The sequence below is a fragment of the Stenella coeruleoalba genome, assembly GCF_951394435.1.
Source record: "Stenella coeruleoalba genome assembly, chromosome: 11".
NCBI classification, from domain to species: domain Eukaryota; kingdom Metazoa; phylum Chordata; class Mammalia; order Artiodactyla; family Delphinidae; genus Stenella; species Stenella coeruleoalba.
In genome coordinates, this window is record NC_137157.1 from 14,024,052 (window position 1) to 14,049,581 (window position 25,530).

At 48.9% G+C, this 25,530-nt stretch overlaps 1 protein-coding gene across 2 annotated transcripts in view; it reads left to right on the forward strand.

Moving 5' to 3' along the window:
- The window catches only part of LARGE1 (LARGE xylosyl- and glucuronyltransferase 1), a 586,234-nt gene that overhangs the window by 527,887 nt on the left and 32,817 nt on the right, over positions 1 to 25,530 (forward strand). For both annotated transcript variants that reach the window (XM_079935833.1, XM_079935832.1), the window contains exons 11-12: positions 11,043 to 11,206; positions 20,096 to 20,374. In XM_079935833.1, coding sequence (XP_079791959.1) covers positions 11,043 to 11,206; positions 20,096 to 20,374 — 443 coding nt within the window. The remainder of the gene's footprint in view (positions 1 to 11,042; positions 11,207 to 20,095; positions 20,375 to 25,530) is intronic.

A 25,530-nucleotide genomic window follows, 5' to 3' on the forward strand; every position in this document is an offset into this window, starting at 1 on the left:
TGGATCAGGCAATCCCAGGTAGATGTCTCCTCCAGCAGGAGACTCTGGGTGGGAGGGAGAGGCCATTTGGTTGGTCTTGGTGCCAGAAAGAGAGAGGGAGAGAGAAAAGAAAAAGGAAAAGAGGGAGGGAAGGAGCATGAATTCAGGAGGTTGGGGGATTCAACCCTTTAGGAAGCAGAAAACCCCATTTCCCAGCCTTTGTTTGGGGTGCTTGCTCCAGAACAAGATGGTTTTGTTTGGAAGAGCTCAGGCTCCAGCTGCGGCGTAGAATGACAGTAGCTGATGGGACATTGCCACTCCTGTCCCACAGTTTGTCTGGCCATCTCTCCCTGGAACCAATAAGTTAGTCTGTGTAATGCAAGAAGCATTCACTTGGCATTAGTTACTATACTTTGAGTGAAGTCGCAGTGGAAGCTAGAATTCTGTATATTAGCATTTCTCTCCCCTTTCCTCAGCAACCCGGCTGCTCAAACGTAGCCCAGAAACTCTGGGACTCCACAGAACGCGGCTGGATAATCGTGGATATTCTCTACCCCCCAATCCGTGCAAAAATCCTTCTACAGTGTCTCTAACAGGCTTACATCTGGTTTCCGCTGGAATCTTCCTAAGGACAGGGAGCTCACCACCTCCAGCAGCTTAGTTCACTGTTAGAAAGCTCCAGATGCTAAGCCCCTCCTCCTCATGTTGAGTTGAAAATCCCCCCTTCTGGAAAGAATCCATGAATCTGAGTCCTGTCCTTGGGTGCAGGAAAAAATAAGGATACCCTCTGTGGTCCCCAACAGCTGGGCAGATAGTGTAGCTTCCGTACAGCGTGTTATCCGGAAACATGTAACTCTCCCCAAGCATTGTATCTATAGAAGCCTGCTTTATCATCAAGAATGCGTTGCTCCACCTCAGGGCGTGTTCCAGATAAGAGAAACTCACCTTTCTAAATGCAAAACCATTAACATATATGTTATTATAGATGTTTTCCAATTTGGATGGGAATCTTACTCAAGTACATGCCCTTCCTTAGTAACCAAAGTAGACCAAACTCAATTGACAATTTTCAGTGACTAAGGTTGCACTGAGTAGGCTGAGGGGGCGGGAATTGGCCAGAGGAGGGAAGATGCTGTTTATCCTGGCAGGAAATGGCCTCAGACTGTTTGCTGCTTATCCTGCAGATGCCTTTCTGACAGCTGTCACTTTCACTTCATCAGCTTCAGAACAGCCCTTTCTGGGCTCAACCCCCTGTTCATCCTTCCCGTGGCAGCCAAAAAAAGGAAAACCAGTGGTATTGAAGTCAGAAAGTCCAGTGGTAAAAGAATTATCCACTGTCATGTTAGAAGTTAAATTATGAAACATAGCAAACACCTAAAAAGTGGGAAAAAAGCAAAAAGACTGGATACCAATGAGTTTTCACATTTATATGTAATTATAAGTCAATAGACAAGTGTCTGCAGACTTGGAGTTCCCTTATCCGATGCCCACAGCAGACATCACTCGTTGATGACCCCAGTTGTCCATCTGGGCTCAGCCCCAACCCCAGTATCCTCACCAAGACAGTACTCCAGAGAACCAGTAACAATCCCCAAGCAATAACACGGGAGATGCGGGCATCCGTGCACTAGGCCTTCATCATTCTGTTCTCTCCTGCATGAGGAGAGCTGTCTGTGCTGCTCCAAGACCTTTCTCTGCTTCTTCTAGCCTTTGACAATTGGAGATTTCCTGCAGGGAAAGCAAAAGGGAAATGCAACTTTAATCTTCACCACAGTCAAGGGAAGGAGACGCTACGAGTCACTTTTCACAGATTAAGGAAACCAAAGCTCAGAAGAGATGAGTTACGTGCTCAAAATCAAGCAACTCCTACATGATGGGGCCATGATTGGAAACAGGGTCGCCCTAACTTTGAAGTCATAGACTGACCGAGGCCATGCTCCTCAAGTGGATGTAGATCCCTATTTAAAATTAACATAAGAGGAGCTACAAGTCATTCAGCGAGTCTCCTAGCTGCTTTTACTTTATATCACTGTTCTTACGAACAGTATTCTTTTACGAACCCTGCAAGGTAGTTATTATTATCTTTACTTTTTAGAGGAGACAACGGAGGCTCAGCAATGTGAAATCAGAGGACAGGTTGGTGGCAGCTCTGGAACTGGTATCAGTCTTGCTGAGTAGTCTTTTTACAACTGCTGAAAACACTCCATGATCTAAAGTTGTAATACTTAACCCCAGTCCCAGCACCCCCATCTCCCAGAGCTCGTGCCTTTATTTTTCTCCATAGCACTTATCACCCATCGATGTATTATATTCTGGACTTATTTATTTTGTTGGTTCTGTCTCTCCAACTAGAGTGTAAGCTCTGGGACTGCAGGGATGTCTGTCTGTTTCATTCATCAGTATATCTTTATGCCTATGAAAGACTGCCTGGTATGTGCTCGATAAATTTTGTAGAACCAATGAACATATTACAAGTCTTTGTCTTGAAGTATTTGTGGTACTCTGGAAAGAGCCCTGTACTTAAAATCAGAAAACCAGGCCCCGGGACTAGATCTATGCCTTCAAGTATAACTCTTGCCTTTCCTGAGCCTCAGTTTTCCCACCTGTAAAATGGTCAGTAAACAAACCCAGCCCAGGCTGGTATGTGCCTTGAAGGGCTTAAGGTATGCGAAGGGCTACAGGCCACAGGCGGTCTCCTTAGGAGTATTGGCCAGAAAGCTCGTCCTGGATGCCTTCCCATCCAGCTGCTCTCAGCCCCCTGCCTCACCTCTGAAATGAGGGCTTCCACGTTCAACCCCCTCGTGCTACAAGGGTGATGGGCCACCTGTGGGGTCACATCCCCTGATGCTAAGCTCACTAAGAAGAAAAGACAATGGCCTCACGGTGGCTCCGTGAGACGTTAAAAATAAGACACATGTAAACAGAAGCTACCAGGGAACAGATGGCTCTGTGGAAACAGCTGTATCCCAGAGAAACCCCAGAGAAACCCCAGAATGCGTTATTGTTCTCACGTGCGAGCCGCATGTCACCAGCCCTTTAATCACACAGTGGGCAGCAGAGCCCAGGGTGGATGGCGTCCAGAGCCCTACAACAGGCTGCCCGAGGCCAGCCTCCAGTGACTTTCCATGGCGTGTTAAGTTCCAGAGCCTGAAGCGTCAGTGTTTGCCTGGGTGGCCAGGAGAGGGGATAAAGGTGGGAGTCATGGTCCAGATACTCAGAGGGTGTGTCTGGGCCACAGGAATACATCCTTCCTTCGCACACCTAGGCTCTGGTTGTCACCTATCCAAACCCTCCAGGTGCTCGACTCTCCTGTGCCTTTGTCAGTCACAGCCCCCGCCCTCTTCTCCTTTCGGCTGAATCTTCCTCCCCTAACTGGCTCCTTGTGCGGTAGGTAAGAGGACAGCTCTGGAGCGAGACTGCCTTGCATAAGATGTTAGGAACACTCCCTTTGGGATTTCAGGCCACTCAACTCTCTGTGCCTCAGTTTTCTCACCTGTAAATGGGAATCAGGTAGGACTATTCCTACCTGGTAGGCTTGATGAGGATTAAGTAAGGTAAGGCAGGTCAGGAGCTTAGGTCAGTGTAGCACCTAGCACATCCCCCCGACCTTGAGTTTTGTTTTTTGTTTTGCGTTACGCGGGCTTCTCACTGTTGTGGCCTCTCGCGCTGCGGAGCACAGGCTCCGGACGCGCAGGCTTAGCGGCCATGGCTCACGGGCCCAGCCGCTCCGCGGCATGTGGGATCTTCCCGGACCAGGGCACGAACCCGCGTCCCCTGCATCGGCAGGTGGACTCTCAACCACTGCGCCACCAGGGAAGCCCCAACCTTGAGTTTTGTTTGCATTATGAATACACAGTTTTACAATTGCTGACTTCTTTGTTTCCCCACCCAGACTGTATGAACAATTTAAGTGCAGAAATGGGTTCATTCCCCATTCCTAGCACAGGGCTTGGCATAGAATGAGGGACTGTTAATTGTGTGCAGTGTACACATTAACACTGATAGCTGGGAGGGAGCAGACCATGCCTTTTTCTTATTTTCTCAGAGCCTCAGTCAGTGCTCAGCAGACTCTCTCTGAACCGTCACTGAATGGTCCTAAGGTCCATGCTTCTCCCCTCCCACGAAAGAATGAAAGTGGCCCATGGTTTGGTTTCCTTGGAAAACAGTGGTTTGGGTTCCTAGAATTTTGTTGATTAATATGCACAGCAGGCAACCAGCGAGCTAGTAATTTTTCTCTTCCTGTCCACGTGGTTTAATAAAACTTAACCACTTCGTGGAAACCCCAAGGAAGAGCCCTGAGTTAGGTTCCAGGAGACGTGACTTAGAGCCCCAGCTTTTCTGTGCACATCCCTGGTGCTCCAGTTTCCTCATCCATCAACTGGGGGCAAGTGGGCGGCCCTGCCAGTCTCCTGTAGACACTGGGAGGAACGGATGAAGAAATGGATATCCAGGCCACTGAAAGTGAAAGCTGAAAGTGTAAAGCAACACTCCTGAGTGTTATCTTATCCATCAGATGTTTCTGCCTGTTGTCCTAAAGGATCCAAAGGACAGGTGTCGAAAGAAGAAAGGGTGGCCTCAGAGACTCCTGACTTGGTCCGTGGTGCTGTCTTCATCACTTAGTGGCTGGAAGAGGTCAGGTAGGTGTGTTAGTTAAGGTAACACAAGCAGCCATAAAATGGACTCGGCAGACTGGAAGTTTATGACCCGCACGAAGTTCAAGCAGGTGTTCCTGATTGGCAGGCAGCTCTTCTCCAGGTTCGGGGCCCAGACTCCTTCCATCTTGTGCCTCTGCCCTCCACAGAGCATCCTCTACTGGGGGCTCTCGCTCTGGCTGACACAGAGAAGACTGTGCGTGAGACAGTCTTAAAAGTGGTACCTGTAGTGGCCAGAATCTGCCCACATTCCACTGACGCGGACTTGGCTACATGGTTCCCCTGCACCGCAGGAAGGTTGGAAACTCAGCCCGAGAGCAGAAGATCTCTGCCACCGAGGGAAGCACGTGATTCAATCCTCTGCAGTCACAGAACCATCTGGCATTAGACTAGAAAGATCCCCAGAGACTGCTGAACACGGCATCCTAGTGACTTGATTATGTACAAGAACTTGGAGGAGAGACACCTGGATGTGAATCTCGGCTACTCTGTTCATTCATTGTGTGACCTTGAACAAGTGGCTAAGGCTTTCTTTATAGACCTGGACTGCTGGTGGTCTCTAAGCCACGGTGACCATGAGTGTTAATGAGAAAGTGCCCACAGGGCTCTCAGCCCTTACCTGGCCTAGTGAGGACGTGGTCCTTGAAGCCAGAACTCTTTGTCTTGCTGTTGGGAGAAATGACTTGCTCAAGGTCACGTGGAAAATGAGGGCCAGAGGAATCAGGCCTCAGTGTCCACTTATCCCTATAATCTCTCCATGTCGTTTTTCCTGACTTCGAGCAGAGAAGTCCATCAGGCCAGAGCCCAGGGACACACTTCCCACCCATCTGAGTCCTCAGGCAGGACCAGCCATCATCTCTGGCAGCTCAGAGGTCAATCTAGGCCACTGCCCTTCAGGATGGGAAGAAATAAATGCAAACTGCTTAAAGGTCATTTGCCCTTAAGTCCAGATCTCCCTGTGCCTCAGCTGGCTGCCCAAGGAAGCAACTGAGCAAATGCATTTTATCTCAGGAGGAATCTGTCTTTTGTTTCTGTGACTTGCTTGTCAGGGGCCCCTGCTCCCCACATGGGTGGAGTGGGCAGTGGCGGTAGCATTCAGACCCTGTTAACCCAAGTCACCCCAGCCCTGCCTTGCAGCTCAGCATCTCCCTGGAGAGATTACCTGGGTGAAAAAGAGGCAGGTTTCAAGCTGCTCTAGTCTCCTCCTTGGGATAACATCAGCCATGCAGTCAGCAATGATGAGCAGTCCTAGATTAGAATTTGAAAAGGTACATAATGCGATCATAATAACATCGCTGAGGTGTGTGTAGAACTCTACAGTTTACAAAGCACTTGTACATGCATTAGCTCATTTGAGAAAATTGCAGGGAATTACTTAAGTACAGAAAAGTATAAAGAAGCCAATAAAATTCATCTGTGAATCCACCACTCAGAGAAAAGCTTTGTTAACATTGTAACGTGTTCCCTTTGGTCTGTTTCTGGTTTGTTTGTCTTTTTGCTGTATTGGAATCTTACTTCATGTGCATTTTTATGGCCTGCTTTGTTCACACAGCGTTGTGTCTTCCACCAGCTCATTTGATCCTCACATCCATCCGCCAGGAGAGAAGTGATTGTGTTGTGAGATGTCCCTGGTGTGAGGTCCAAAGACTGGATTCACAGTCCAGACTGCTGCTCTCTAGCTGTAACTGGAAGATTATGGACACCTTCTGAGCCTCAGTTTCCTCTCTCGTAAAACGGAGCTCTGTGCTGAAGGATTAAATTAGTAAAGCAATGCACCTGCTTTAGCACTACACCGGGCGCGCAGTAGGTGCTCGGTCCATATTAGAGCAGAGGTGCAGAGCACCAGGTTGATAATCAATATAATATTAAAGCTCAAGGAAGACATCTATTTGGTCCAGAGTCCAATAGACTCTGACGTTTTATGTCTGACCTCATACCTGCTGTGCTTTCCACAGTACCCAGTGTGGTTGGTAAATGGCAATGTTACCTAGGTCCTATCCGTTGAGCACTGTGGTGGCCACAGGTGACCTGGGGATGTGGCTGCCATTGAACCACGTTGGTACCGTGAAGTTCATAGATGGAGGCGCCTTATCCCCCGGGACTGCTGGTAGACCCTGCCAGCTAGGGCAGCCATACTTTGGTAGCTCTAGGAGCATTTTCATTGGTCACTGTTCCCTTTCTTAACATGCTGTGGCTCTGAATGTATCCAACAGAGTCTCGCTGGGCACTCAAGATGCACTAGGTGTTCTGGGTTCAGGGGATTCAGAGATGGATGGGATACAGTTCCTGCCTTTAGGAGCCCACGCTATGGGCGCTTTCCAGAAAATGGCTCTTGGAGCTATTTACCTTGGAATGTCATTTTCCCCAACTCAAGGGTACTGCCAGTGTAAGGCTAAGGGGGAAGAGAGAACCCCGTAACACATGCATTTCTCGTGTTCTGGTCACTAATTTCCTTCCTCATGTGATGAGGATAAACTTTTTCGAAACCTCATCAAAGAAAGACCCTTTGCTCCACACGCAGGTGTCTGGCCGTGCTCACACACAGACATGCATACACATCCTCACAGGCTTCCTCTCTCTCTTCACTGGACTGGAAGCCATGCACTCTTATCAGCATATTAAAAATACAACACAAAACAAATACCCACCAAACAGCCCTGCTTTTGCAAAGAACTTGACAGACATTTATTCTCTAAGGGGCAGTAATTACTTGTTTTCTTCAGCAGGGTGGGTGAGAAAGGGAAGGTGGGTGTCGGTTGGTTCCGTTTCCTCCTGGCAGACAACACTGCAACTTCCAGGCATATTTGAGTTCAAGGAGAAAGACATTGGGACTCTCTCGGACACTCATGAAACAGAAGGTGACCCAGCCTTATCCAGCCCCTCTTCCCCTGCCCTCCAGACCCTTGCCATGCCATCTCCTTCAGGTGACGTTTCAGCACACGTCCACCTAGGTGTCTCCGGGAGCCCAGGAATCTCCCTTTCCTAATTGTGATCACAACCACGATAATAGATGACGTTGTTGAGTCACTCCAAACACTGTGCTCTTCATATGCAGCATCTCCTGGAATCCTCCTGCCATCCCCTGAGGTAGCTACTGTTATTATCTCCATTTTACAGGTGAGGAAATTGAGGCTCAGAAGGGTTAAATGATTCACCCACTCTCCCCAGATTTCATGGACAGGATTGGGATCGAAGCAGTAACCTCAGCCCCTGTCCTGTGTCTGTTTCTTGACCTGAGGCTAAACAAGCATCTTTTCTGGAGAGGCAGCTTGGTGGTCCAGGGACAGAGACCCAAGTTCGACCTCCCTGGGTGATCTCAAGATCTCCAAACAGTTTCCTCCACTGTCAAGTGAGGGTTTGACACATGCCTTACTGGATGGCTCTAAGGACAAGAAGTCAAGCACACCTAGCACCTTGCACGGAGCCCAACACATGCTTGTTTGCTGGACACAACCTTTTCAGCTGTCACAGAACCTCAAACTGCAAATATACGAGCCGATGATGGGCATAAGAATGACAAGCTTCTATGCATAACGTTAGAGAATACAAAAGGGAAATGACACGGACAGACCTTAACTTCAGTGACCGCAGCCTTCTTGTGTGCGGCAGGTATTTCTCATGCACACAGCACACGCGTATTGAGCACCTGTCCTGCGGTGGGCACGGTGCTGGGGGCAATGGTGAAGTGTCACAGTCTCGCCAGGGAAGTTGCTCTCAAACAATTTCAGTTCAAACTAGCAAGTGCTTTGGTGGAATTACGGGTTCAGTGCTCTTAGATCACAGAGAAGAAATGGAGTAGCCCTACCTGGCAGGGCCCATAAAGGTTTCACAGAGAAGGTACCATTTAAGCTGAATCTTGAAGGTCAATAGAAAGTCCGCAGGTGGGGAAGAGTGGGTGAGGTGAGGGAGGGTGTGGCAGAGAGGGAAGATGGGCCAAGTCACGGAGGCGTGGGAGGGAATGCAGGTTTGGGGAGCAGAGGGAAGACCGTTGGTGTAAGGCAGAGTACGTGGGGATTGATGGGTCAGAGGGAGAGTATACGATTGTCAGTGAGGATCTGGGTTTAGTCCTGCAGGCCAGAAGGCGTCACCTGGCTCCTAGGATCTTAGGTGGAATGAGAGTTCCAGCTCCTAGCCTTATAGCAAGTAGCTACCCTGCTGCCATAGAGGGAATCTTCAAATAGGCAAGGACATCGAATTGGACTTGAAAAGCTGAAGAGTATCCGTGATCGCATCCTTCTTAAAGGTTAAAAATGTCAAAGATAGATAGCTGAAAACGTCTCATAGATCACTTGGATCACAACCAGTTCCCCGAGTGGCCTTTGGGAACATATGGGTGCATCTGGAGTTGTACGCAGCCGTCTGGAGAATCCTGCGAACATTTATTGGGCTGGGGCCCTGGAAACCAACCGCCCCGTGGTATGTGGGACAGACTCACCCAGTGAAAAGGTACCCCACACAAAATGCCAATGACACTGCCTGTTATCTAGTGGTCCAAACCCATAAAACCTCAGTGGTGTGCCGTGAGAAGTGTTTACGGATGCAGCTCTACTGACCTCGGCCAGGCTTGCTCACGTGATAGGTAGCTGGGGAGACTCCACTCTGCTCCAGCTGTCTCTCTTCCCCCAGCAGGCTAGCCAGGCATTTTCCCAAGAAAGCATGCACTTCCTCTCGAGCCCTAGCCTCAGGATTGGGGCTTTCCCCTCCATTCTGTCTGCCAAAGCAAGTCACAGGTCCGGCCCAGATTCAAGGATTAGAGACATCGGCTTTGCCTCTGTAGTGGGCAGCACCAAAGGTCACATGACAAAGGGGAAGGATATGGGGGAGGGGGCAGTGAAGAAACTGGAGCATTTAATGCAGTCAGCTGTCAGCACACATCTTGAGAAATAATATCAGAGCTTAACCTGTCAAGGCAGTGGTCTTTTTTTTTAATAAATTTATTAAAAAAAACAAAATATTAAACAAAAAAGAAAAAAGTCTTTTTTCAGAAATACAGACAGAAAAATTACAACATCAGCATGGTCTTAATATAAAGCAAACTAAAATTTACCATGACTTTGAACTACTGGTAGAGAATAAAGAAGGAAAATCCATTTGACCTTAACAGTAAAATCATTGGAACTGGAGACAAAAGAATAATCATAGCACATCACCTAGTTCAAAGCAGTGGTCTTAACTGATAGGTCATAAAGGAGTGAGTGAATATATTTTCTTGTTGGTTTAGAGATTTTATATATCTTCTTTTTGGAAAAATGTTCTGTTGCATTCAGCTCTTAATAACTCTAGCCATGTAAAGTTTAATCTATATTCAACTATATGTCATCATGGGACAGACAAGGTTCATGTAACAGAAGAAATATTGGAAGCAACCATGTAACCTTTGGCAAATTATTATTTTCTTTAAATACGTTTTATTGAAATACAATTTGCCTATGATAAATCCACCCGTTCTGAGTGTACATGTATTTTCACAAATGTGTACACCCAGGTAACCATCACTCTGAGCATGACGTAAGACATTCCCATCACCCGAAAAAGTCCTCTCCTGCCTGTTCCCAGCCCATTCATTCTGCTACCGCACGTCCACGGATCGAATTTCCATAACTGTCGAAGTTCTTTTACTTGTTCGTTGCAATTTTTCACCTATAAGGCAAGCACAGTCAGTCCCACCTGCCTGGGAGGGATATTGTATATCGGCAGATCTGGAAACCTGTATATCTGCACCTGCTTATGTGAAGTGCTAAGTTCCCAGTTCCCTGTTAGCAGGACAGCTCACTCTTTCGCTAGTTGGGTAGGAAGGAGAGTAGGAGAGGTAAGTAAAGAACTCCTACAAGCAGATTAATAAAGTAAAAGATGTCAGAGCCTTAGAAGAGAGGGAGAAGAAGAGTGGGTACTGAGACTGATTGAACTTGGATGAAATGAAAAGAAAAGATGTTTTGTTTCGTTTATGGGTTTGCGTTTTCTTTCCAATACCTGGTACAGAGGTTGAAATCTGTAGCTCTGGAGAGAGAAAAGCGCCAGGTCACACACAGGTACTGCTCCGTTTGGTTCCCGTTACTCTGTTCATAGACGACAGTTCCCCCGTTATTTGCAATTGTTGTGCTGGGTCATGAAGGAAAACGCTTTTGTTTTGTATAAGGACTTCGTGGTTGCTTGTGCATTTGTCAGTGCCGCCACCATCACTGTTGGCTCAGAGCGTCTCATTCCTCAGAGGGTGAGGCAGCTGCCCTTTATCATCACCTCTTTGAAATCAGATTAAATTGCAGAGGAAAATGAAAACAGGATCCTGTCCTTCTCTGATTGGCCCATCAGTAAGGTCCAATGGGTAACAAACTCAGGGGAGGACAGGGCACAACAGGCAGGCCCCCTCGGGGATTTTCTTCTCGTTTCCAAACCCTCTTGCCTACCTTTCAGCTCCAGAAGCAGCTCTCTGAGCTGGATGAGGACGACTTGTGTTATGAGTTCCGGCGAGAGCGTTTCACCGTCCACCGAACCCACCTGTACTTCTTGCATTACGAGTATGAGCCCACTTCAGACAACACGGACGTCACCCTGGTTGCTCAGCTCTCCATGGACAGGTAAGCAGACGGGCCCTCACCCTCCACACAGTCCCCTTGCCGCTGCCCTTCACCCAGTCGAATGGAGAAGGGAGAGGTGGCCTCACAGGCTTAGAACATCGAAGCCTGATAAGATAGGGCTTCTGTCTCATCCCCTCTCCAGCACTGAGAACCAAGGGCTCCTGTCTCCTGATGGTGCTGGTTGTTTGTGAGGGTGAAGAATTGATTCTAAAAAAATAGAGCTCTACTCACCTTACCTCAAGGAAAGGGGGAGTGTATTATAGGGAAACACATGGACTGGACCCACAGTTGCTGCTGGAAAGCAATTCTGTTTGTTTTCCTTATATACGTGTTGATGCAAGCATCACTCCTGGAGCCTTTATCAGGAAGTACTGATGTGATCCCTGCCCTCATGTGGCATATGGTCTGTTGCACTGATCCTCAACCTTGACTGGGGACAAATCGAATCACCTGAGGAACTTTTAAAACAAATTCATGGTCAGGTTCCATTGCAAACCAGTTAAGTAAGAATCTTTGTGGGGTGGAGACCTTGAATTGTTTTGAGTTTGCCATGTGCAGCCAGCATTGAGAAAATGGGACTAGCGGTATAAAAACAGTCAATAATTAAGTCGAATGATTATAATTGTGGTGAGTGCTTTGAAGGATGAAACACATATTATCAGTGTCAAGGGAGAGACCTTCTTTCGGTGGCATGGTCAGGAGAGGTCTTTCTAAGGAGAGGACATTTCTGCAGAGACTTGAGGAGGAGAAAAGGAGTTAGGTAGGTGAGTTGCTGAGAAAAGTTTTCCAGGCAGACAAAAGAGCAAGTGCAAAGGCCCTGCAGTAGGAAGGGCCTCGTGTATTCAGACACCTGATAGAAGACCAGTGTGACTGAAGCATCACTTGAGAGGGGGCTTGAGGGGAAAGTTGCATGAGGTTAAGTTTATAAACATTAGAAACTCATGAAATATTTGGATTTTACTCTAAACGTGGTTGAGAACCTATTGTAGAAATTTCACAGAGTTTTATGCTGTAATTTATATTTTTGAAAACATCTCTCTGGCTGCCAGGAGGCGAATGGATTCAAAGCCTTTCAGGGCTCTGCAGTTTTTCTGTACCTGGCCGTCCTATGTGCCTTGTGCGCACCTCGGCTAACCAGCTTCCTCTTTGATTTACTGATGTCCACAGTGGCTGCCCTTGCCCTAGTTTCCTTCATGTCATTCCCCCTCGACTCCCACAATTAGGAAGGGAGTTTGATGGTCTCATTCTGTCTTTGAGCCACTTTGGAGATGCCTGTCCAGCCTGTGGATGAGATTCCATGGGGTCGTGTTAGGATTAAATGAGTTAACGCCTGTAAAGTGCTGAGGACAGGACGTGGCACTTAGTAAGTGTTCAATAAATGTCACTTGTGATTAGTCATGAGTGATTGAAGAATGAGTGAACAAACAAAGGAACAGCACTGGGACACGAAAAGGCTCACGGACAGGAAGCAGTCTGGGAGTTCGGGAGAGTGAGGGCGACCTTGCCTCCGGAGGCAGCCGGGAATGATGCGTGCTGAGAGCGGCTGTGGAAGCAGGTTCCTTTTTGCTCTGTGAGTCCCTCTGCTTATTAGCAAATGACGGCTCACAGAATTAAATGGCTTCATGGCTAGTGGTTTCCTGGAGATGCACAGCCTCCGGGACACCTGTACAGAAACTCAGAGAATTTGCTGACCGTAACAGGTAACAAAGACCAAACGGGGTAAGGAGGACAAGCAAAGAGCTTCTGGCTCCAGCTGGGTCCTTGCCCTGCTGTGTCATCTCAGGAGAGGTCTTTCCTTCCCGTGGCCTCACTTTTCTCAAGATACTATGTAAGCATCTATTAGAATCACGTGCCAGCCTCTTGTGGGGCTGGGGCTACGTAACCCTGTTTCTGCCTTCAAGGAATATGTAGTGTATTCAGAGTTCAGACCATGTATTCGTTTTCTATTGTGCAGTAAATCACCACGGACTTGGCAGCTTTAGAAACACATTTTTTTTTTTTTTTTACTTTGACAGTGTCTGGGTCAGGAGTCTGGATGTGTTAGCAGGTTCTCTGCTTGCGGTCCGAGGCCTGAAATCCAGGTGTTGGCTGGGCTGCAGTCTCGTCTCGGAGTCAGAGTGCACTTCTAAGCTCATTCAGGCTTTGGCAGGATTCAGCTCCAGGACCGAGGTCCCCATTTCCTTGCTGGCTGTTAGGTGGGGTCCTTCTGAGCTCCTGGGGGCCACCCTCAGGTCTTAGCCATGTGGCCCTCTGAGCATAGCAGCTTACTTCTTCAAAGCCAGCAGGAGAATCTCTCCAGTCTGTTAGTCACAGGAGTAATATCCCATCGTATTACCAGGTTCCGCTCGCACTCAAGGGAGGGGTGCTACAGGGTGATACACCAGGGCAGGGGCAGGAGTCTTGGGGCCAGCTTAGAAGTCTGGCGGGCACAGGCAGGGAACAGGTTCTGACCACAGAGGGATGCTCCAGGAGGAGCCCGCCTCCTGGCTGGGGCAGAGAAAGGAAGAGAGCGCATGTCCCCGAGGGAGGCTGAGTGGACTGACAGTAGAAGGCTCGTAGGGAGAGGAGCCCCCTGCCAGCCCCCAGCTAGAGCGTGCAGCATATCCACAGGATGGAGAGGATGCCAGGCCCTCTGGGGCACACACGGTTAGAGCTTAGGTGCTTGTGCTCAGGGTGAGGGTGAGGAGAGCAAAAGATCTCGGCCAAGTAGGCAGGGCTTGGGGAAACCGGGAGAGGTGGGCGGCCCTTCCAGCTCAAACCTGCCAGGCTCCCAGTGAGGCTCCATGAGGGACTGGCCTAGACCAGTGTCCCAAGTCACCCCTCCCCTTCCTTATCAGCCTGGGCGTACACACCCTTCCCCGCCAAGCACAACAGCAAGTCACCCGCCATAACTGCCGCTCTTCACGTTTATTTTTCCTTCTCCTCTGTGCCATTTAAAATGAAAACAAAACCTAATCCTTAATATTCGTGCTGCATGATGGTCTAGATGGGTCTTCTGTTCTCCAGGCGGCATAAATGTATCTCAGTCGCCTCAGACGAGGCACCTGAAGTCCAGATACTATGATCTGGCCAGGTGAGTGAGTTCCAGGTGATCCCAGGTTCCCGTCAGAGCATCCTGGTTTTCCTTGGTCACGTTCACGACTGTTATTCGTACATTCAGCTTGTCACCAAGATATTCTTCATCAAGATCAGTAGCCAGTGGTCACCTGCAAACTCAGGTGAAGATGTGAGAATCTCTGGGAAAGCCCTGGGACATATTTACATTCAGTCAGTACTTGCTAGGTCTGTGTTCTCTGACCACAGCATCTGCACATGGTAGGTATTTAGGAGAGAGAACGTGATGTAGGGGGGAAAAAAAGAGAGGAAGACTTGGGTTCGAAGTCGAGTTGCACCACTTCCTAACCGTGTGAATTTGGGCAAGTTATTCAGGCTGTTTGAGCCTCACTCTACTTACCTGTGAAGTGGCAGTAATATCGTCAGGTTCACAGATTGCTGTCTGCGTTTTATAAAGTGAGACGCTGCAAAGTGCCCAGTGATTAGCACGTGGGCCACGAATGTTAGCACACGTTCCTTAATGTTTTTCACCTTTATGCTGGCTATGACATTTGCTACCCGGAATTTACAAACAATTAGAAGACAAACATTTTTAATTGTTAACAACTCAAATCCATCCTTATGTATACGCTTGTTATTAACAAAAGAATACAGACAGGACAGAGCCCCTCTTTCTGTGGCCAGCCCGAAGCATCCAGCCTGGGCTGCAGGAAACCCTGCAGGACCTCCCCTCCCAGCCGGCTTAAAAGAAAGCCCCGGCACCTCTCACATCTGCTGCAAACACTAACCTCAGACGCCTTCCCTTCAGAGCACACACATCCCCCAGCATGGCAGGCGTGCGATCCCCTGACACGCTGTGACAAGTAGTGCCATCCAGACAATACCTCAGAGAACCCAAGGAATTCCACACCCTAGCAAGAGACACTTAGCGGGACATAATCAAAAATTCTAAAGCAGCCGCACAGGTGGATGAAGGCGGCAGAAATTCCTCCTTCCACGCCGCCATCCCACATATCCAATTATGATGCTGCAGGCTGACTGGTGCCTGCTGGATTGATTTTTAATTGAAGAAACATTTCGGGTGTGTTTGTAAACCTTTGAGTCAGAAGTAGGCCCTACGTGAGTGCCACAACGAATTAGGGGAGGCAGCGTGCAGGCTCCCGTGCCCAGCTCCCTGTAGAATTCCGTTCAGAAAGAATGAACGTTGCCTGCTGCAGCTGTGGAGCTGGGAGGGCTGCTCCTCACACAGGCGCTCGCTCAGGAAGCTTCCCTCCCATCCCAGCAGCGGACGAGAATGGTTGAAAGGACAAAGCGGGCTGGCTAGGAGGCATCCTGATCGCAGCATCCCGGCCACCTGGCCGGGAGACGCTTGCTCGGTTTCCTGCTCCTTGGATGAAGTCCTTGAAGTACCAGCTACAGTTCCAGGGAATCGTGTGGCTGACGGGCCTTCTCTCTGTTTTCTGCAAGCAGGGGAAAGGGAACGTGAGCTGGGGTCCCATCCTGTAGGTCCCATCCCTCCGCCGGCAGCACAGCATCTTCTGGGAGTTTGTTAGAACACAGATGCACGGACCCCATCCCAGGCCTGCCGAACAGGAATCTCTACCGTGGGTCCCAGGGATCTGGGTTGTAATAAGCCTCCCAGGTGATCCTGAGCCAGCTGAAGCTGGGAAAGCATCGTTCTAGAGAGTGCAAGTTACTCCTTTCCCCATGCAACAGCCAGGGCGCTCTTAATCTGGTCACATCATGCTTTCTCAGTGCCTTGAGAACAGTATTAGAGCTGTCCACCGTGACCTTGAAGGCCCCGTATGACCCGGCACCTGCCCAGCCCCCAAAGCCTCTCCTTCTGCCCCTCACTTGCCTGTGTGCCATCCACACTGGTCCTGTTTCTTCTTTCTTGAGCGTGCTAAGCTCTGTATCCCAAGGGCTCTTCCCTCTTCGTGGAAAGCTTTCCACCCAGGCTTTCTCAAGGCCAGTCCTTCTCATTATCCGGGGCTCACACCGACCTCTCCTGCAGGCCTGCCCTCACCGTCCCTCTTTATCCTGTTTCCTGTTCTGCTGCCCCTCTGACACTCAGTTCACTCTGAACTTCCCTTGGTTTATTTCTTCTCTCGAGAAGTGCAGGAACCTTGTCTTTCTCGTTCATTCTGGGGACAATGCCTGCACGTTGCACATACTCACAGGATATTTGCTGGAGGACCACGTGTTCCAAAGGGAGGAGCTGAACGTGAGGAGGAAATCACAGCTGTCATGTACGAGTGCTGCTGCACGTCCAGCCCTGTGACAGACACTTGAGAGTCATGAGTAAGCAGGCTGTTCACACGGCGGCGCTCGCAAGGTTCCGAGAGCAGCTCCGGGCAAGCCCCACCACACGAGCCCTTTTCAGCGCCCCTGCCTGTGTCATGTTGCCAATGCCCCATGGCCCAAAGCATGTCCCATGGCCAGCCCAGAATCGGTGTGGCAGAGGGTATTACCAAAAGGTGTAGATGGATAGCGGGAGAGGAATTTGTAGCCATTCTGTCGTCGACAAAGGTATTATTATCCCCTCTATGCATATGTGGAAGTGGAAGCTCAAAGAACTATCGTCACTTGCCCAGAGATACTGACACAGGTCAGAGTTCAAACCCAGTTGCCCTCTGTACCCTGCAGCCTGCCTTGCGCTGTGTACCAGATTGGAGTTGTCTGCCTTGTAGGGAGTGGGTTCCCCGTTCCAGCAGAGGCTGAGTGGCCACCTGCCCGGGCTGCTTGGCCAACTGACATTCTAGAATTCCTTCCAACCCCAGTCTTTTAGGTTTCAAATCAGCCATCTCCCTGCCTGCTCCCTTTCACCTACACAGACTGTCTGGGGCTTCCTGTCTCAGTAGGACTCCCTGGGGGAAGCCCTGCTGCTTTCTAGGTCTTGCAGACAATATCTCTGGCCGTTCCTGAGCCTTTGCCGTCCTCTTCCCGGCATGAAGCGATGGCGGGCTCTGTGGGGGAGGGGAGAGAGCACGGGACAGGGGGTCCTCGCGTCAGCCCTTCCTCTCGTACACGGTGTCCTCTTCAGCAGGTCGTGCTCCTCTCTGAGGCTGAGGCCTTTCATCATAACAATGTTATAATCAGACTAAACATCTCAAAGATTCTTTCCAAACGGGTAGGAATTACCCATTTTTTGAATTAATCTTTGTCTCTTGAAACACTCTCCGTGGGCCCAGGTCCTTGCTGCGCCAGAGCCTTTGTCTTCCTACGTTAAGACACCAAAGAAAGACTCGGCGCAAAACTCAACAGGAACTGCACAGGGACAGACCTTAGGGAATAGGTGTGGAGAGAAACAACCAGGAGAAGGATGGAGAGACTGGGGGATCGTGGACTCCAAGAGAGACCAAGGAGAAGGAGGAAGGACTAGAGGGAAGCTGACACCAAGGTCGGAACACATTCCTGTTTGGGGAAACAGGTGATGAGAAGATATTTGGGGACATCTTTCTCAGCCAAAAGCCAGTTCGTGTTGAGCAGTGGTCTGGATCCCTGGCACTGGGGTCAGACCTGGGTGCGAATCCAGCCCCTCCTCTTTGTAGCTGTGTGACTTGAAAGAAGTCATTTCACCTCCTGGAGCTTCCTCACCTGTAAAACAGTGATTGAGAATCTCCACTATGTTTATAGCATTACTGTAAATGTTACAAATTGACATTTTGGACAACAGCCAAAATGTGTTGGCACACTGTGAGCATCAGATAAATGGTAGAGACTTATTGTATCGTGATCGCACTTGACGTATCATCATCATTACGATGAACCTCGCTCAGTTTGTCTGTTTGACTGTTGTTCGGGTCCTGGCAGAGAGCTTGGTTTTAAGGGAAAAGAGAGACTGGAGCTAGTGGCAGGGAGGCAGAAGCGATGGCGCCATGATGCGTTTTCACTCGGTGAGTTTCTTTGGAACATCTGGCACCATTTCCTGTAGAGTCTGCATGGATATGATGTTTGTCACATCAGCAGCCCCTTTCTCCTGAGAACCCTAAGTATTTTGTGTCTCTGTTTTCACTCTAAACTTGTCAGAGGTGGGAAGATGGGGCTGGACCAGGCAGGGCTTGCTCCCTGCTCGGAAAACTCGGACACAGAGTCCAAAACCAGGTCAGGGGGAGAATCCACAGCAGAAGCTGGTCTCTCTTCACACTCGGTCAGACGTGCCTCCCGCATCCACTCCCTTTAACGCTGACGTCCACATAGTAGGAATTATCCTTGCCCTGTACTCCCCAAATCTTAAAGGATTGGTACAACATCGCTCCCATCCAAGTGCAGAGTCCTCCCATTTTGCAGACAATGCAACTGAGGTGCAGGTGGGATAATTCAAACTCCCAGATTCTCAAGAGCCCAGCAGAAACCAGGGCCCTTGTAGCAGAGGCCGAACACAAATTTCAGTGAAATCAAGCATTGTGGAGAATGCAGTGCCTCTTTCAAAACTGGCTGGGGTCAGTTTGATTAACAAAGTGCTATAAAGTATGAGAAATGGGGGGCATTGTACCCTGATGAATATCTTAATCCTCCTTAGTGAAAGAGGAAGCAGATCCAGGAAATACCAATTCACAGAATTAACTGAGAGGAAACTGAAAGTCCATCAGGAAAGCCATTGACACAAGATAGGTGTGCCCATTTTCTTTTGTTTAGAAGCATGGAAATGCATGGAATCTATTTCCTGGTAATTGTCCGAATAAAGTGGCCATTCTGACCAGGAGCCTACTTGATTATGTACCTCTTGCTGGGTAGGGAAAATTGAAATAGGCTTTTGCTGTTTCTTAACCATAGATTTTATGTACCAGGCACTTCTAATGCTTCTGGGCGGTGGGGGGAGGGGACATCTTTATAGATTTCGCCTCAAACATTTTTGCAGAACCCTCTTGGTTGGGAGCATCTTTCGTTTTTTTCTCTGGGCTCTGTTCCCACCCCACCACCCTCACTCTCTCTGGCTCAGCGCCTCTCGGGTAGCCTTGCAAAATTGCCTGGTGCCCTGGAGCAATAAGCGCTCTGAAAAATGAAGACACCGTCACCCCAGGCTCCCTTTTGTCCCCAACATTCATATGTTTTTTTTTCCTTGCCTTTGCCAGACACCCAAGAGTATTATCTTCTCACTGTCTTCAAAGTCCTATCCAGAAACCTAGCCACACACATTTGGTGCAAGTCCAAGAACCAAAGCTGACTGGACATCTAGAGCCTCAATTCCTTCATCAGGAAAATGGGGGAAATGACAGATGGGGCACAGGGCGTGGGGGAGAATTCTGGGAAGTGTCTGGTGCATAGTAATGAGTCAGTGATTGTGGTTATTATTACTCTTGTTTTTACTGGTTGTTTTAATGCTCCTTGTAACTCAGTTTGGCTAAATCTCCTATGGCTGGTCCCTGCTTCAGGAGAGTGGGAGGGCTGCTGTACACCTTTGCTGAGGGAGAAGGAAAGGTGTAGGAGTTTTAAGCTGGAAAGGGATCTTTACATCATTAACTGTATTTTTTCCCACCCACTGTTGAAAAGAGGAGTCTGAAAAGAAAAAGCTTAGTATAGTGGGATGTGACTCTCTCCATATCACCCCTCTGGGTGGAAGCATTCGAACGCTAGACACAAAAAGGTGAGTGGTATTGTGCCCATTTTACAGATAAAGGAACTGAGGTTTGGTTATTGGCCTCCATCACACAGTGATTAACATTTAGAGCAGGGGTTTGGATTTGGAGCTGACTGACCAACTGTGGATGGAGATGGAGTTCCCCAGCCCCAGGCTAGCGGACAGGACGATGCGCGCAGATACGCAGATGACACCTGTAGATGCAGATGAGGCCCGCGCATGCGCGGATGCGTCAGGTGTCCCGTCTCTTGCAGGCTCCAGATGCTCGAGGCCATCTGCAAGCACTGGGAGGGGCCCATCAGCCTGGCCCTCTACCTGTCGGACGCTGAGGCCCAGCAGTTCCTCCGCTACGCACAGGGCTCGGAGGTGCTCATGGGCCGCCACAACGTGGCCTACCACATCGTGTACAAGGAGGGCCAGTTCTACCCCGTGAACCTGCTGCGCAACGTGGCCATGAAGCACGTGGGCACGCCCTACATGTTCCTGTCCGACATCGACTTCCTGCCCATGTACGGACTCTATGAGTACCTCAGGTGAGAACCCATGGGGCTCAGGCGCGGGCAGTGCTGGGGCCAAAACCCCCCTTAGGATCGTCGTCTAGTCCAGTGTTCCCTCTGTCAATGGGTCAGCCAAGACCCAGAGGGGAGAGCACCTGCCCAAGTCCACCCATAGATAAGTGGCCCCTGACTGCCGGGTTTGGAGGGGCGGTTAGGCTGTCAGGTGTCTGTATTTTTACGATGGTCAGACTAGAACCCCAGGTGGCCTCATGAAATGTTCATGGCAGAGCTTGGTCCAGGAAGCATCTCCTGCCTCCCAGTCTAATGCTCTTCCTATAGCTCTTATGAAAACATATCATTCCTCCTGCAATTTTGGATCAGACAGCCTTCCTCTAAACATTCTAGAAAGATCACTGCCTTTTCTGGAAAACAAATCAAAGCGGTGGTGACGGCGAACGTTTAGTGAAGCGCTCGCTAAGTGTCAGGCACTGTTCTGAACGCATGGCAAGTGGGATTTCATTTCCTCCCCTTGCGGAGTCCCTGCCACGGGTACTATTATCATTCTTTATGTTCCCAGCGGGAGACTGGGAGCGAGATGGGGAGCTCACACTAACGTGGGAGCTGGGGTCAGCCGGCCTGACTCTCTGTGACTGCATCCAGCTCTCCCCATGGCGGGGGGGGGGGGGGGGGGGGCAGGCAGGCAGGCATCCAGCAGCCGGGAAGAGCTCTCAGCTTGTTGCATTTATTATGGAATAACAAACCATCTGAACTGGAAGGGACTATGGAATTCACCTAGGCCAAAAGTCCCCACGTGAGCAAACTAAAGTCACAAGATGTAAATGGTCAAAATTCGTTTCAATCCTTTAGCACTGTCGTTTGTCAACATGAGTTATCTCTGCTGCCAGGTGAGTACCTTCCTGATCCAGGTACCATGAGGGGTGGTTTGCATATGTTAATTGTCCTGCTGGAGCCACGCTTCAAGCCCAAAAGGCAGGCATGGTTACCCCCTCCCTTTTATTGTGGTGAACGGTGAGGCTCAGAGAAGCAAAGTAACCTGCTCAGGTGCACCTAGGCGGCTCCGGGATTCGAACCAGTATCTGTGGGACCCCAGGTCTGCAGCCTGCCCTGCTTCATACTTGTCTGGCTGCTCTGGGGTCTGTGACTGTCCCAAACAGAGCAGGGTCTGAATTCTCTCTCTCCTGGTCTCTTGCCCTCCCCCACTTCCCTCCCTGTGTGTGTGTGTGCGTGTGCGTGTGTGTGTGTGCGCGCGCACGCGCGTGCCTGTCTCTGTCTGTCTCACTCTCAAAAGAGCTCCCACAAGAGTCTTCAAACCTTTGGTACTGAAGCCGGAGCATGGATGTGGTACGAGCTCCCCCGGTGCCCTGCTCTCTAGGTCAAGGGAAGGCAGACTGTTCTCTGTCCACTGTCTGAGTCAGGTTTCCTTCCAGGGTTATCTTGGGATGCCATAGCATCAATCTCTCCCCTCTGAGCAGGTGGAGTCCCTTCCAGACTGTCTTTATTAAGAACAACAGGTGATGAGAAAACCGTAATGCAAAGAGTCATGCACCACAATGTTCCTTGCATCTGTATTTACAGTAGCCAGGACACGGAAGCAAACTAAGTGTCCACTGACAGATGAATGGATAAAGATGTGGCACATATATACAATGGAATATTAGCCCTAAAAAGAAACGAAATTGAGTTATTTGTAGTGAGGTGGATGGACCTAGAGTCTGTCATACAAAGTAAGTCAGAAAGAGAAAAACAAATACCCTATGCTAACGCATATATATGGAATCTAAAAAAACAAAAACAATTCTTATGAACCTAGGGGCAGGACAGGAATGAAGACGCAGACGTTAGAGAATGGACTTGAGGACACGGGGAGGCGCAAGGGTAAGCTGGGACAAAGTGAGAGAGTGGCACGGACAGATATACACTACCAAATGTAAAATAGATAGCTAGTGGGAAGCAGCCGCATAGCACAGGGAGATCAGCTCGGTGCTTTGTGACCACCTAGAGGGGTGGGATAGGGAGAGTGGGAGGGAGGAAGATGCAAGAGGGAAGAGATATGAGGATATATGTATATGTATAACTGTTTCATTTTGTTATAAAGCAGAAACTAACACACCACTGTAAAGCAATTATACTCCAATAAAGATGTTTAAAAAAAAAAAACAACAGGTAAGCGACCCTGAGTCAACATAACCCTCAGTCAGGGAGGATGAGAGGTGTCTTCCCAAAAAGCATTGGCTGTGGTAGGGAGCTCTGTGAACCCTAACTCCTGACCCTGCAGGGACGCCAGGAATGGAGCTGTCTTCCAGCTCCAGCTGGGCCTTGGGATACCAGTGTGTGGAGTGAGGGCGCCCCCGTGTGGCCAGACAGCACTTTCAGCCCCTGATTCCTGTGAATTGTGAAACCTCTGCAGCTTGCAGCATGATGACAGGCTCTGGGTGTGTCGGGCGGGGCTTTCAAGGGAACAGACGGTAGGGGTGAGGGCTGCCCTCCCCCAGCAAGAGAGAGGCTTCGCTATTGGACCACAGCCCACCTTCTGGGGCTCTACTGCGGGAGCACCCGCAGAGACTTCCTTCCAGCTAGTTGAAGGTGAACTGGCCCCATCTTAAAAGTCTGTGGTCTCTGCTCCCCCATCCAAAGACTATATAATTTTGTCTCGTGGGCCTCGTGATTTGAAAAACATTACACGTGAACAGACTGCGTTTTATGTCGTCTTTCTATGTTTTATTGATCAAAGACGTCAGTAACTGCTAATCATGACCTTTCCCAATGTGAGGTAACTGGTATTGCCCATTAATTAACATTTCCTTACTACACAGTCACCTGAAGTTTGAGTTGGCCTTTAGCCACCTCCTCACCAGAAGGTATGTGGTTCCCCTCACGCATTTTGAAATATTGCAGATTGCCCCTGAAACCCCATTCCTTTCTTCACAGGCCCTATGGGAGTCCAGAGACCCTGAGTTGAGAATAACTGATCTTGTCCAGTGTTTTTTTACTGCACACGTGAGAACAGACCAGAGAAGCAAAGCGACTTCCGTCTAGAGTGAAAAGATAGTGGGACTTTCCGGATTCTTTCTTCTCCATCCATAGTATCCATTCGTTTAGTGAGTAACCGTTTACGAGGCGCCTTAGGGGCCCCCCTATCTGTGAACTACACAGATAGGATCTGTGAATCCCAGAGGTTTAGACCAACAGGCATGACAGTTGAGCAAAGACGCAGACTCCTTAGGTACTGTGATGGGTGTGTCCTCTCCCAGGGTTTTCAGCCTCATCTGGGGGGGAGGCAGTATAGGAAAAGATGTCCTGAAGAGGTTAGATCTAAATGGAGGCCTGAGGCTGAGCTGGAGTTTGCCAGGAGAGGGGACGATGTTCCAGGTAGAGAGAGAGAGCCATTCTGGAGAGGCAGGTGGCCAGAGCCCTGATGGGGAGAACAGCAAGAGATGATGTGGCCAGAAGTGTAAGCCAGGGTGGGTCCCTCAGGACTTCTCATAAAATACGCTAAGGAGTTTGGGCTTTATGCGGCGGGGGGTGGGGGGGTGGGTAATGGAAGATCCCTGAGAGAATGGCATGATTAGGTGTGCATTTAAGGAGGATCACTCTTGTTGCCTCAGGGAAGGATCACAGTCAGTAGGGCCAGAGGAGATAAGTTAGGGGACTCTTGCGTTCATTCTGGTGAGAGATGTTGGAGGCCTAGCAAAGGGATCAGAAGTAGCTGCAGAGACAGGTAGATGGACCAGAGAGAGATTCTGCAGCTGAAATCAGTAACTGTCTGCAAAGGTGGCTGGACTTTTAAAGCAAGACAGGGAACCTCTTTCAAATGTTGTCACCTGAGGCTTCCTTTTCAAAAGCCTGTACCTGCAAGTCCTGCCTGCTTTGGCCTGTGTCTCGTGCTGGCCCCTCTTGGTCTGCTGTGCCCACGTCCTTCCCGGACTAAGCAGGATATCATGGCATTGACTCTGAGTGTCATGGTGGACAGGCACCTGCTGCGACCCTGGTTCCAGCTCACACTCTGTGCCGTAAAAAACTGTGTGACTTCCAACAATTCTGTTTTTTTCAACCTGTTTTTCAAGAGGAGCTAGAAATCTGGATTTTCATGTTTTAATTTTTAGTGTTGACAACTAATTTTTTAAAAAATGTAAACACTGTTGAGTCAGACCAAACATGTCTTCAGGATGAATAGAACCTTCTCATCCCCACAGACCACCAGTTTGTGACCTCTGACCTTTTTTAAAAAAATTTTATTGGAGTATAGTTGATTTCTAATGTTGTGTTACTTTCTGGTGTACAGCAAAGTGATTCAGTTATACATATACATATATTCATTCTTTTTTAGATTCTTTTCTCATATAGGTTATCACAGAATATTGGGTAGAGTTGCCAGTGCTATACAGTAGGTCCCTGTTGGTCACAGTAGTGTGTGTGTGTTCATTCCAAGCTCCTGATTTATCCTCCCACCCCCTCACCTTTCCCCTTTGGTAACCATAAGTTTGTTTTTGATGTCTGTAAGTCTGCTTCTCTTTTGTAAATAAGTTCATTTGTATCTCTTCTTTTCATTAGATTCCACATATAAGTGATAACCTGTGGTATTTGTCTTTCTCTGGCTTATTTCATGTAGTATGATCATCTCTAGGTCCATGCATGTTGCTGCAAATGGCATTATTTCATTCTTTTTTATGACTAATATTCCATTATATACATGTACCACATCTTTATCCATTCCTCTGTCGATGGACATTTAGGTTGCTTCCATGTAAATAGTGCTGCAGTGAAAATTGAGGTGCATGTATCCTTTCGGACTATGGTTTTCTCCAGATATATGCCCTGCCCAGGAGTGGGACTGCCAGATCATGTGGTAGTTCTATTTGTAGTTTTTTAAGGAACCTCCATCCTGTTCTCCATAGTGGCTGTATCAGTTTACATTCCCACCAACAGTGCAAGAGGGTTCTCTTCTCCACACCGTCTCCAGCATTTATTGTTTGTAGACTTTTTGATGATGGCCATTCTGACCGTTATGAGGTTCTAACTCATTGTAGTTTTGATTTGCATTTCTCTGATAATTGGTGATGTTAAGCATCTTCTTATGTGCTTTGTGGCCATCTGTATGTCTTCTTTGGAGAAATGTCTATTTAGATCTTCTGCCCATTTTTTGATTGGGTTGTTTTTTTGATATAGAGCTG